The 14,330-nt window shown below is 37.7% G+C and overlaps 1 protein-coding gene across 1 annotated transcript; it reads right to left on the bottom strand.

Annotated features, from left to right (window-relative positions):
- Window positions 1–4,125: 4,125 nt before the first annotated feature.
- LOC142349320 (V-type proton ATPase subunit E-like) lies at window positions 4,126–12,446 on the bottom strand. Its single transcript, XM_075400794.1, has 4 exons — window positions 12,208–12,446; window positions 11,540–11,668; window positions 6,529–6,709; window positions 4,126–5,249 (listed from the first exon to the last, which is right to left on the bottom strand). Exons 1-4 carry the CDS (start codon window positions 12,336–12,338, stop codon window positions 5,010–5,012), a joined length of 681 nt encoding a protein of 226 aa, XP_075256909.1. The 5' UTR covers window positions 12,339–12,446; the 3' UTR covers window positions 4,126–5,009.
- Between the last annotated feature and the right edge of the window lie 1,884 nt (window positions 12,447–14,330).

Below are 14,330 nucleotides of genomic sequence, written 5' to 3'. Positions count from 1 at the left end.
CAGTTCCAATTTTTGTAACATTGCCAACTGCAGCCATCAAAGAAAAGCCGAGAATTTATTAGTTATTGAGAAAGAGTCCTAAACATTCAAAATTTTTTAATTTAAATTTAAAATAAAAAACAGTTGAAAATAGTGAGAGTAAAGGTACTCTTTGTTCCAAGAAATATTATAGCCGCCGAAATTCAGTGTTAATTGTTCAGAAACTTTTTACTAAGAATTTAAATTTGTTAACGCAAATTACAAGTCATTTTTCAGAGGGCACTTGTTGAAGTCCGTGGCTCAAGACTGTATTTGTCAGGACCACTGTATCTGACTCTAACTGAGAGGTGCGCGATGGGACCGTTTTAAGTGGGCGGAACCGAGACCACAATTTTTCAAATATTATTAACTTCTGTATTAGGTCGCAGCCGCATGCGTGGCAGATTTACGTTGCAAATAGTATATCTCATCGAGTAAGTGTACTAAAAAATGTCGCTGTCTTTCACGACCATTTTTAAAGATTAGACTTGTAAGCGCATACAAACAACGGTGACAGCAAGTGAAAGTTCTTCAGAATTGCTTCAAAATGGGAAAAAGGATCTATTCTGTTTCGCCCCCATCCCAGTGTTTTTTACGACCCCCAGTTACAAATTCTATGTTGTTATATAGCACGGTTACTATGTAAGAAAATGCACGTGCGCTTGGGGGTCATAAAAAATGTATGTTCACTAAGCTGGTGGGCCAAAACAGAATAGATCCTCGAAATATCATATTTGTGCGCAATTCCTGTTTTTGAGCACGTGCTGAAAATTTTGACAAAATCAGATCTTGTGACTGTTTGCATTCGTTACAGTATATAATTTCCTCGACAGCTAACCGTCTCAATAGGACATAAATGCACGAAAAACTAATTAGTGATAAATTTCAGAAAGAATCCCTCGGAAAAATAATTGTGGATAAAGCAGACTAAAAATAACTACTGGATCTTTTCCGTTTGTGCCCCCCCAGCTTAGTGGGCGCATATTATTTGCACCCTCAGACGAACGTGCCATAGTTTTACATAATTATTTACCATGTAATGGCACGTGCTCTGAAACGGGGGGGGGGGGGATAACGTACTGGGGACTCATTTGCGAAGAATTGCATGCTCAGAATTGCGGAACATGGTTGCGTTATGTGAATGCGAGTGAAGAAACTCATATTTATTTCGTTTCAGTAAAACAGTGTGAAAATACGTGACGAGGTAATGTCACTGTTTTCTGCAAAAACCTCAAAAGCCCCATTAATGCAAAGTTTACCAATGACAACGTAGCAAGTGCCAGACTAGTACCCCCATTTTCCAAAAAAAAACAACAAAAACTGCTATGACTAAAGTTATCGCGATGACAATATTTTTTTTAGCAATTGAACTCAACAATCGTGGTAAAAGTTGTTCGCAATTTTCAGGTAGTCGGTTCTATAAACTGGAGAATCGCAGTCGTCACCACCAATTTCAGAAGGGGGGCCATATACTCAAGAAATTTAGTTACGTTATAATAAATTTTTTAAAATGAACTGACATCACTAATCGTTGCGTCTTTTTTAGTAGGTCATTTTGTGCAGGTTTAAAGTTTCGAAAAAACTTCCGGCAGGTGTGGTTTCCATACTAAAAAAATATGTTTTGCAATTTCTGCCTATCTTTCTTGCCATTAATTATGCGCTTCAATTGTTTGTTATCGTGCCTGATTTCAACTATCTTGTTTAACCACGAACTAGACAATTTGAGTAAAATCTTCGAATAGGTTGCTTTTAATCGTTTCTTCTCGAGAACTCTGTTGATGGATGTCAACTATATAAGTTCCTGAGCCTTAATGAAGCCAAAATAATTTAAACTAAAATTGCTTGAAAATCGCTTCTTTTGTTTGGTTACATTTTGTGAGCGTAGTTTCAGCAAATAAACTTCTTTGAGAATGAAAGCTTCGTCAGTTATCTGAAGGACTTATTATTCTGAAATTAATTTAAAAATCCAACGCTGAACAGCTTTTTATGACATTTGCTATAGGCATCTGATCCTACTCCAATGACAAAAAGTAAATGGTTTTTAAATTTGTTCAATAAACGCATGTCATAACACCGCCTGGTCTTGGTGAAACCTTTTTCATCTATTTTCTCGCCTTGAGACTGTTTGTAGGTAAGCGATTTTCGCCAGTTCGGAAATTGTGCTCTCTTATAGAAAAAACAACTCTCTCTCTCTCTCTCTCTCTCTCTCTCTCATGCAAAATCTGATAACGTTTTCAGGACAATTTCTGTGTTTTTGGATTCTAAAGAACCAAATTTCAAGCGGCATTTCTTCCGGTTGAAATTTGTGGATATCAAGTTAACCGATATAATCGATTATTTAAAAGCAAAAAAATTCAATTCGCAGCTGAAAATTGAGTTGAGGCTTGGAAGTGTGGGTTGCGCAGTAAAAATTTCAGCCTTGCTGCTGATAGCTTCTTCGAAACTGTTTGTGACAATTTTGTGGCATTTTTCTTTAAGTAAGCAATCAGAAAGTTCTAAAGCCAAATCTTTCATTTGTTTTGGTGTCAGGACAACATACCCAAAACAATAATACCCAAAGCCATAATACTCAATGAGCCAAAATACCCAATTCCATAGTACCCAATTCAATTGCCTAATGCCAAACTAATCCCAATGCCAAACTACCTATTTATAACTTAAGTTATAATGTTTGAAACAACGTACAGTCCCACAATTAAGATACCAATCTACAATTGAGGACAAATTAAAAAATTAGACGCAATTTAAGTATACAACACGCAAAATTATCACAGAAAATGAATTGATCGAAACAACTTGACGCGTCACTCTACTCTTTAAACTTGCCCAAAAATACAAGCTAAAAATGAGCGAAAGTACTTGGGACTACTTTCAAAACAGATTCTAAACAGAAGCAAAATTAGCATTAACGTTGCGAATGATTCCTGCACTGCTTCGTCCTTGAACCAATGGTACCGGCCTCTTTCGATCTTGTAATTGAGGAAATACAAGATTGTTAAACTAGACAGAATATTTGCAGAGGATAGACGAGCTAACTTAGTACTTTCAGAGGAATTATATCAGAGGTAAAAAAAGACAGGATCAGTAGAGACCCTCAAAATCCTTTGGCCCTCTGGAACCACAACAAAGATGCAGCAGAAGGCTTAGCAAGAACTACAAATGCAGTTGAAGGCTGGCATTTGGGCGTCACATCCCTTTTCCAAGGCAAGAATCCTGAATTCGGACTTTTCTGGAGAATATATCACTCGATGCTACTAGCCAAAAATTTGACATTATCAAAGCTTCAAGCGAAAAGGAGAACAGGAATCGAAAGAAATACACAGTTCTGAATGAAAACGTCAGAAAAATTTCAAAACTGATGATGTCTCATATTTACGTTCGCTTTCTGATCTTTTATATTAGTTATATGTGCGTTCTGTGGTATTATTGAATGAAGTTTTCCGCTGTGAACCTTCTTTGACGTGTACAGTGATATTTTGAGTTATCTTTCATGGATTACGTTTTAAACAAATTTAACCTAAAACGCGGTTCGACCTAAAAGGCGGTTTGACCTAAAAGGCGTATTGACCTAAAAGGAGGTTTGACCTAAAAAAACGGTTTGAACTAAAAGGCGGTTTGACCTAAAAGGCGATTTGACCTAAAAGGCGATTTTGACCTAAAAGCGGCATTTCAATTGTCGAAATTGCTTGTTCTCTTCACCTGTTCTGTGCAAGCCTTCCAAAAGTTGACGTCATTTCGTCTCGCTATGCGGTGAATTGGTTTTTTCTTCGCTATGAGTTCCAGCTAGTCCAAAATTTTATTGTCAACTGACTCCAATGTAAACATTGACTGCTCTTTCAATATTCTGACAAATAATCGTATCAATTTGCATAAAGTTATCGAAAATCAAAGCTTTGATGAAACGTCAATTAATATATGCTATTTACTCTCGCGGATCACTTTTTAACAGATCAACTTTCACATCAAAGCTGAACAAATTTTAAATTTTAATTGTAAAGTCGTTTTGAATGGCGGAGCATTTTGAAGAAGCATTTTAGTCTGTAAACGACTCCGTATAGACCTCATATGGTGGGTGCCTAGACGTTAAAATGTTGCCTCAAAACATGATTTGATAATTGCTTTTATTTAGCTTTATATGAGTTTATCAAAATGTATATCAAGAATTCTTAATTTTACAATCTATAGATATAGGTTTAAAATATATATCGAACTATGTGTGGATTGAAAGACAATAAATTAACAATTCATGCGCCATATACAGTATTAAAATGATCAATTCATTGTCGAAAACGAAGTAACACGACAGTTTATCTATGCTTATACACGTAACACAATCATAGATACAATAAAGAAAGATTGAGCCAGAAATCTTAGCAAACAGCTTTTTATAACATTAAATTCTTATTCTGATGGTTTTCGATCAACTTGCTCAAACTCAGTTTAGCGGTGGGTGTTATACTTAGTGAAAGGTAGCGCAAATTATTATGAATTGCGACCGAGAGAAATTCAGTAGTTATCAATTAAAATAATCTGTTGATGAAAAGCAAGGCAAAAAAATGTCCAAGCTCGGCGGCGGTATAAAAAATTTTCAAAAAATTAGGTATCAACTTAACTTTTCCTTGATAACCGTTGAAAGTTTTCTTTATCTATTTGACAGTATCCATTTGTATAATCAAATATGCCACCTGCTGTTCTGTATTACTACCACCCCCCCCCCCATTCGTAGGGATATTGTTTTACAAATCTTATGACAATTTTCCCTGATCAGAATTAGCAACAAATTACACATTCGCTTTCTCAGGCAGTAATTAGAAGCAAAATTTTGTTCGGAGGAGGAGAACAAAATTTTGATCGAATTTTGTTCGAAAATCAGTTGCTTACATGTCTTATTTCAATTGAATTCTTTTAAAACAAATGCTGACAGTTAATTTGAACTTTTCTTCGTTCAACTGAACTATCCAAAAATTTCACGGAGGTTGACTTCGTTTTCTTTACTGCTGTTGTTGCGGCTTCGATTTAGGAAACAATTTCTGTCTGATCTCCGGCATTTTGGTGTCTTTCACAGTAGCCAGGCGCGAGTCCAGAGTGTTCACAACTCGAATTCTCCTCCCTCTGGCCTCGACCGCCTCCACTCCGATTTGGTCATCCGGGAGGTAGTCGTTGGAGCTAATTGTCACGTTCACCTGTCGCTTAGTGGCTTGCTTGTACTTGTCCATGGCTTCCGGAAGCACCTAAAGGTCAGCATTTGCTCATATAGTTCAAAATTCTACAAGTATAATCCAAATCAACACTACCACCCTAAAACCACTGCAAATTTATTATAATAAGGTAATTGGTCTGATAATGGTAGCTTAGTACGCTTAGTATTCCACCTCCTGGTCATTCCAATACTTTTTCCATTTAACATTATCTTTATTTACTCAGGTGATTTAAAACCAATAACTGCAATTAAACTATTATTTGAATGCTTTGCCATCCATGAAATTTTCCGAGATAGTATGTAGTCATTCTTATTTAAAGCCACTGTCAAATTTCCACTAGCTTAACTTGTTTGAGTGTAATTAATACTGTGTGAGTGTGATTAAAGTCCATATATATGGCACGACATCCGAACACCGACAGCAATACACTTCAAGTAAACAAGGCGCTTCCTGGCTTTAATATTTTTGGAGCAAAAATAGGCAAGCATAAAATTTTGTCCTCTTTGTATTAAAACTCAAAAATCGAGAACTTCTATGTCAAATGTTGCCAGCAAAGAGCAACCCCACACGTTTTCTCAAAACTTAGTTAATAAAAAAATCACCGTTAAAAACTGTCGGAAAACAGTAGCGATAGCATTCTGGACCTGACGACCCAAATAGTTAACAATTGGCTAACAGAAGCCATTTTTACATATCTAAATAATTAATGTCACATTCATCAGGGCTCAAATAACATTCAAAAGCCCTGTCAGTTATAGTACGTAACTGCGCTACGTTACGTTACGCTAATGCGCTTCGGAAAATGTTCAGTTCGCGGTCATATCCCAATCGATACCAGCTCATTAAGCAGATCGAAGAGACTGGAGAAAGCAAACTGATATCACATCAACTCAACTCAATTCAAAATCTGAAGAGAAGAGGAGTGAAAAATAATATCTGATGATGTAAATCAGCTGAACAAAGTCATCTGGATATTTACTAGGAACGTGGTAATGACACGATTCCCACATCAAGTAACAGAAATGATGAACTGAAAATTCAAAATACATTTTAAGCCCTAATTTCAATTACGTGAACCAATTGTTTGCGTTTTGAAAAGATGCGATGCCTAACAGATCGAAAACACCTTTGATAAGCTGCAACACACCATCAATGATATTTCCTGGATTTCACATGGATTAAGTTGTCTAGGAACACTGTAAAACAATAGTAATAATAAACATCGAGCGAATGATTATTTACCCATTTGACCGAGTTACGAAGCAGTATCATTATATAAGCATAATGAAGTATGCATTTAAATAGGGACCTGTTTGAGAAGATTAACATCTCCCCTCCTGCACTTGAGTTCGACATTGTCTTCCAGCAACTGATAGAGACACTGAGTGACAAGTCCCCGCATGATCTTGCCCAGGAGGTTCGGGTCTTGAGAGGCTATCTTGGCCAGTCTCACCCTGGCCTCTTCTATCACACCCGCTATGTGTTCCTCTCTAAACAAACATTCAATGACAAGTCTGCATCTTTCGATTGGCTGATATCGAAAAAAAATTAGACCAGTACAATATAAATTTCGGATCTGTTCCCCCCCCCCAAAAAAAATCTAACCCTTAGGGACTGAATCGGGTGACAATTTCGCAACGTAAATCGTAAAGCATACTTGGATTGTACTTCAGTTATTGCATAATAGATTCTAATAAAAAGATTCCCCTTAGCTGTACAATTCCAATTTAATTGTGGATACCATTCTAAGTGATTTTAAACCAAAACAACAAACGTCCACCAATCTAAAACTGTAATCAATAATAACGCCTTATATTTTGTCTATGACAAACAATTTTGACCATCGAACACATATAACCGATCTAAAGAACGCAGACATATGACACGACATACTGCGCTTCAGGTGCAAGTGGAAGCAGAAGATACTAAAAGATCAAGGACGTACAAATCAATCAATTGGTCAAGTAATATTTTTGCATAAGACGGGACTACAATAAATAATACTTAAGGTTCTACAGTAAATGATTCTTTCTGGTAAAGAATTATATATCCCACGTGCTTCGGTCGGACCAGCCTCATACAATATCCCATCCCTTTTTGAAGCTTGTTATCTGGGGTGGAGCTCTATTGTGTTGTTGATCGGCGCGGGGAGATCAAGACGATTGGAACGTAACGAACACTTTTTGTAACCGGATGGATCACTCTTTCTCCTCCCCCCTCCCCTCATTGTAGCTTAGCACAAAATTTGGCATATCGTTTGGGGAAGTAACTAAAGGCATGGTTTCCCAACATGCGACGCAGATCTTTCAGTGCTTTAATCGTAGCTTTATTATCAGGTGCGAGTCTATCAAGGCTAAAATTTTAGCAGCTCGTCCGTATTGAAAGCACATTTTTGCCTTTTTGCTAACCCTTCTATTTCACTTCTATGGTGCCTTCTCGATGGTTTCATGCAAGTTGCCTCCTTCCGAAGACTACCAAACTCACCTGAATTCCAGCGCCAAGTGAACATCTGGGTTCTGAACGCAGTTGTTTCCTATTTGGGTGAACAATTGAGACCATCTGTATCGGAACTTTACAGTGACAAAGCGACAAATCGGCACATTTGTGCTCAATATTGTCAGTAGGTCAGGCAAAACAATCTCATGTCCGCCAAAAGTCTACCAAATGATCATAGATAGTAAAAATTCTGCTCAGAATTAACTAAGGGATAAACAATTTTGGCTGAAATTATGTTAGAGATATCTTTGTGCTCTTGTTATTTCTGAGAACTTTTATTGGTAGACAAATTGGCGGGGTATGAGAGTGTTTTGCCTGACCTACTGACAAAATTGAGCACAAATGTGCCGGCTTGTCGCCTTGTCACTGTTAAGTTCCGATACAGATGCTCTAAATTGTTCACCCCAATAGTAAACAACTGCGTTAAGAACCCAGAAGTTTACTTGAACTGGTAAAAACTATTTTTTACCATCGAACTGCATCCTTAGATCGAGCAACCGTGGAGGCAAAAAACCAAAATAATCTGGATCAAAGATTGTCGCGCCGCCTAGCGCGCTGGAATTCTGGTGAGTTTGGCAGTCTTTGAAAGGTGTCATATGTCACGGAAGGGGAGACGCCATTGCTAGACAACAGAATTCGAGACCGGGTCGAAAAAGTTTGTTCCTCAGCTAACTTATCGCCATTGACAGAAAAACGAAACCTTATCGGTGATAGCGCTTCCCGACCTGGAGAAAACGTGGTCCTGGACGGCAGATCGTTCTGCTGCTCTTGACGTTACGGTGATTTCTTTTCTGCAACCAAACATTATCCAAAATGCGGCTGAAAGTGAGGTTACGCAATTGAAGCAGCTGATGATCGAAAATTTAGGATGTATGAGCAAAATGTTCTCAGCGAGGTATTGCGTTCATGCCGTATTAGGTGGTTTGTCCTCAATTTTCAAGAAGACATTAAAACGAGCAGCCTCACTTTCAGACAGCAGGAACTATCAATCGGAGGGATTTGCCATTGCATTCGACGAATGAGCTCAGTCACTCTCAGTAGTTGTAATTCGTGGGCCTGCGGTAATGTTGCTTGCTCGCGCGCCTCGGATGCCTCTAGAACTTTATTCACCAGAGTAAAGTTAAAATTTTCAAACGCGTTCAATTTGGGGATATAATTACCATATACAATCACGAGTTTTTATTCTTACCTGACCAAAGTGTGGAGAATAGATATATAGTCATGGTAACCAAGTTAATTGTTAATTTATTATCAATTTTTTTTTAAAAAAAAACTAGAGATTACAGTCCAAAGGGAAGATTCAAAATGAAACATGCAAACAATATAGGCGCTATTTGATTAGAAATCTATTTAATAACCGGCGAATGAGTTCAGCTGCTTAAAATAGGTAAAAAAAAAATTGCCCAGCAAAACTAAGTTTGTTCGAGAGTAAATATTAAACTCTGCGCACAAACATTTCCATTCCCTGGGAAATTCATAATACAGAAACTAAAGACAAACACATTCAAAAATTTTAATAAAAACATTTTAGCAAAATCACTTTCCTTTTTGTGTTAATCAGAGCTTGCCTCAGATCTCGCGTTCTCAGGCAAAGAAAAGAAACGAGAAATGCTGAAAACGAAAAAAACAAAAAATTGAAAATTAACATAAACCAGCGAACGATGGACAAATTGCTCTGGAAACACGAGCGGGACAATTTAATTCAGGCGATTGAAGACAAGATAATTTTCATGGGTGCAAAAAATTACGCCCAGGGAGGGGTTCGGATCCCCAACCTCCGGCGTTTTAAACTGAAGCACTTTACAGTCGGCTATCCGGGCTTTGCTAGCTAGACATTCTACATTCGCATTCGCTTTTGTTTTAGTAACAGGCTTAATTTTTGAACTAAAGCAACATAGTTCACACAAAAATAAACAAGTCAAGCCTGAAAGAGCCACTCGGGAATTGAAATTGAAAAAATGCTCTCAAACAAAACGGTCATAAGCTAATCAATGAAGGACTACATTTTTAATTCAAACCCGGATACTATCTTTATATCTCTTATTTCTATACGACACGCGAAGAAACTCAGAAAAGAAAACCCTTGAAACTACCTTAAAGAGTTTGCCGAAAATAAACATTTTAACCCATTTTTCTAAAAATTCGATCCAAATAATTCTAAAACATACCCGGCAGATTGCCGGAAAATAGCCGCCGTTGATTCCAATAAGCATAATTGGGATTGAACGAATAGAATATATTGAAAAAAAAAAATTTTTGTACAAAAATATTTTCTAAGTCCGATTTATTTTGATGGCATTTCGTAGTTGAACATACTTCTGTTTCTTAGAGAGAGGCTACAGGGGCTACTATCAACACCAATAAGCATTAGAGGTGGTAACTAAGACTTATAGGAACGACGTTCAAATAGCGGGCATCTAAAATTGGGCTTTATGGGTTTATCCCGTTTCTATTTCTGACTTCAATTTTTTATACCGACTCTGTTCATTTTGAATTGCTTTGCTTAGCAACTGATGTTCAAATTCACTTTTAGCAGAATGAGAGAAGAGAGAAACTAGCCTAGAGAAGTCAAAGATTTCACGCAAAATGTCGAAAAAGCGGCAAAATGGTAAAGCGAAAAAAGTTTGACGAAGTAAAAAAAAATACGTCCGCAATAATAGCCGGCTGAGAAGATGAGGGCGGCTATTAATCACAATGAAATTCACTAGGAGGCTCTAATTGATGTCAGAGAATATGATAAACCACTTAATGATAAAAATTGAAATATGAAACGACTAATTGCTCTCGAACAACAGGCGAAGCAATTTAATTCAGGGGCTGTAGCCTAGATAAATTTTTCTTTATGGGAGAAAAAATAGGTAATCACGCCGGGATTCGAACAATAGACCTCCCGATCCCTAGCCAGAAGCATTGACCACTCGGCTATCATGCCTTTCTTTTGCTATGCTGTAATCGATTTTATATTAGCAACAAGCTTTACTTCACAGTGAAAACAATAGAGATCACTAAAAAATGAAGAACAAAAGCGTGAAAAACTCACTTGAGAAGTCAAAGAATGTCTAGACAAGCGCAAAAACGGTCAAACAAAAAATTTGCATAAGAAAAACCAACACGTTTACAACAATTGCTACGAACTTCGTTCGAGAGCAATTAATGATTAAAAATGTTAGGAGCACATTTGATTTGACTTAGTAAACATAATAACCGACTAACGTGGGGCGAATTGCTCTCAAACGACCGGTTGGCTTCGACAGTAGCTATCCATGGTTTAGTGATGCTAGCTTTAACTTAATTGAAGGAGCTTGAGGTGAGCGCAGCGGGGGGGGGGTCAACGGTGGGAGAGGGGTGAAGTGGGGGGGGGGGGGGGGGGGTCAACTTCTAAGAACCGCCCTTCACACCATAAGTATAAGTCTCCTTCACACCATAAGTATAAGTCTCCTTAGTGAATCGCATACTTGGAGACTAGTGAGCTGAAAGGCTCTAGGAGAACTTAATGCCCGGTGATCGCCACCGATTTATCCTGTTTTTGAGGACGAGAAGTCAAATGGGTCAGACGAAAAATCGGTCAAGCGAAGCGAGAAATCGCATAAAAAAAGACCAACAGGACTAATATAATTGCTACAAACTTCGTTTGAGATCAATTAAACAGCCACCAATTCGGTTTAGCTACTTGAAATTGTAAATGATAGATCAATTTGGATTACGTAAACCTCAAAAAGTACAGAATGGCGTAAAAGTCAGTCGAATAGTCCATCGAAAAAGGCACACACGACTACAATACATGATTCAAGCATCATCGGAGAGCAAATGAGAAATGTAGTCACCTGTGCTTGAGTACTTTGAGTCTCTGCTGGTTAATTTGGGTTGAGATGTGAATCTTTCTCTGCAACTCAATCTGCTTCAACTTCTTTTCCTTCTCCGCGTCCAGCTTCGTCTTCGCAACATTGATCATTCTAAACAAAACTTTTTTTGGATCTTTTCCGTTTGAGCTGCGGGGGGGGGGGGGCACAAACGGAAAAGATCACTTTTTTGCAATGCAAAAGTCAACGAGTTGCATAACAAGAAAATTAACTGAACTCTAAAATAAAGTGATTGAATTGTTCTTTCAAAAGATTCCCTCAAATACCTTTTTACCATTGAGTCTGTAATTTATTCGAGTCTTTCCCATTATAGCCCCCCTCCCCCCCCCCCCCCCCCCCCCCAGCTTAGTGGTCAGATAACCTATAACCCCCCCCCCCCAAACATCGTAATTAAACCATAATGGGGGGCTATAATTTCATGGGGGGGGGGGGGGGGGGGTGGCTATAATAGGAAATACCCATTTATTCGTAGTCAGAATGTGAAAACTTTGCCATTTCAACAGCAGAAAGCAACGACCCAATATCACAATATCAAGCATGCTCTATCCCTGTGAGTGGGTGTGAGTTTTTTTCTGGGAACGGAGGGAGAGAGGGAGGGGGAGGTGGGGGTGGGGGTAGAGTTTGATCAGGACCTGTTTTTCTCCAAGTTGTAGTCTGCGATGGCCTTTTGGGTGATCTCGTTTGCCTTCTCTTTAGCATCCTGTTGTATGAATGCCACCATTTGAGAGATCTGCTTCTGCACTTCTTGATCAGACAACGTCATCTTGGATGGAGTCAAGTTCTAGTTCTATCACTAAGCTTCTCAGGTATTTCTTAAATCACGATTTCAGCTCTCAGCTTGACACCGTTTATCAACCCAATCTGAAAAATACGAATAATGAAATAGATTGGTCAACTGAGATTGCTAGTCAACTGCTCAGATGCAAAAAAAAACGGGTCTTTCCCATTATAGCCCCCCCCCCCCCAGCTTAGTGGTCAGATAACCTATTCCCCCCCCCCTCCCCCAATCATGGTAATTATACCGTAATGGGGGCTGTAATTTCATGGGTGGACTATAATGGGAAGGACCCAAAAAACAAACCCAAAGTCGGGCTTGTTTATATTTCAAGTAAACAAAACCATAACAATGCCGTGATTTAATCGTAACATCCGACACAGACGCTCAAAAAGGATCGCCTGGTTCGAAAACTAAGAAGTTACTTTTTCGTTAAGTGCAGTTTTGAAAAACGATATTTCAATAATATTGATTTAGTAAAAACAATTTTTATAATTATATTTGAGGGAAAAAAAAAAACATTTTAGTCCGCTTAGCACAGAATTGAAATTCAGATCAGCGTTCATTTCGCCGGTAAGATTAAGATTTCTCAAATTATGCACCTTCTTAATTAAAAAAAAAACAGGTATCACAGAGGCAGCAAAGAAGACGAGACGGAATCAGCGAGTATGTCACGTACTCCCGAGCACAAAACCCACCGAGCGTGGGCAAATGTTCCACAGAGCATTATAAAGCGATTTAGTCTGATATATATTGCATTTCGTACATATTCTAAGAGCATCAATTTGAGAACAAATTTCTGCCGTGTTTCATAACTCACAAATCTCTCATCTTCGATAATTAATCACAGCTATGTAAGCTAAAGCATAGATTGGATTTCAATAAGCAAACAACTTGTGTTTGACAAGAAAGACCACCTACTAATTTCTTATTGACTTGAAATGAAATCACTCAAGTGAAGAATTTCGGCATCTGGTCTAAACTCAAACGCCAGATAAACTCATTATTTCAATGCTAAATTTTGACTCACTGCCATTAAACACATACCCCTTCGCCAGCATATGGAAATTAAATACCAGCAAACTCGAAACTGCTTCCTCCTGAGAGAAATTTTGATTTCTATTACCATGGAAACTAATTTTGTTTTAGCTTCGAAAATAGTTTGCAAAGACTAATAAGAGCGTGAACTAGCCAGTATGAAGATGTAAAAGTATCAATTTTAGAGGTTCACAATCTACCCGGGAGGGGGGGGGGGGTTGCAAGTGGTGAATGTCAAGGTAGGCTTGAGCAAGGCTTAGAATCTAAACACCTAAAAGGTGATGGCTATATAAAGAAGCAGCCCTTTTAATTGCATTCATTTATTACTTTCGCCAAATTCAAATTCAACTTTTCAAATTTTCGAATTCAATTTTTTTTTCAAATTCAACTTGTCCATCAGCGTCATATTACATGTAAGTCAAAATAAATAAAGACGAATTTATGATATCATTTATCTCTGAATCTATTCTCAAAAATATGATGTTTAATCTATTAAAAGCGAGCTGTCAATACAATAGCGGCCGTCTGGTTATCAAAAAATATTCAATACAGAACAAGCGTCAGCACTAATGAACATGCCATTACACATCATCAGTTACCAAATTTGATCAGTGATTCTACAAAAAACGTAAACTAAATATTCAAACTGGCTTTTGTAATTGTTCAAGAAAAATCGCTCTATCTTCACATGTAATCCTGAAGCATTACAAACAAAATATGAAAAGCTCTTCTTAATTAATTAACAGCTTGCATAAAATTAGTCGAGAGATTTCAAGCAGAAAATCTCAGCAGTAAAACAAAAAAACTAACAGCAAGACTTTTGAAAGTATCTTGAAGAACCAGTGGCTAAGAATCAACACGAACAAGGTGAGTACAATTTTTTTTATCAGCTATCAAATCTACACGCCAAATTAACAATATCATACAACAGAACTTTATCGA

The sequence above is a fragment of the Convolutriloba macropyga genome, chromosome 11 (genome assembly GCF_964194025.1).
Source record: "Convolutriloba macropyga chromosome 11, txConMacr16.3, whole genome shotgun sequence".
NCBI classification, from domain to species: domain Eukaryota; kingdom Metazoa; phylum Xenacoelomorpha; order Acoela; family Convolutidae; genus Convolutriloba; species Convolutriloba macropyga.
The sequence above is the reverse complement of the archived record's forward strand: the minus strand, read 5'-3'. Positions and strand labels throughout refer to the sequence as shown.

Coding starts and splice junctions, on each gene's coding strand:
- LOC142349320 (XM_075400794.1), bottom strand. CDS start 12,338: ATGACGTTGTCTGATCAAGAAGTGCAGAAGCAGATCTCTCAAATGGTG. Junction 11,669..12,207: donor TACAACTTGGAGAAAAACAG/GTCCTGATCAAA, acceptor AGTTTTGTTTAG/AATGATCAATGTTGCGAAGA. Junction 5,250..6,528: donor ATGTTAATCTTCTCAAACAG/GTCCCTATTTAA, acceptor GCTGACCTTTAG/GTGCTTCCGGAAGCCATGGA.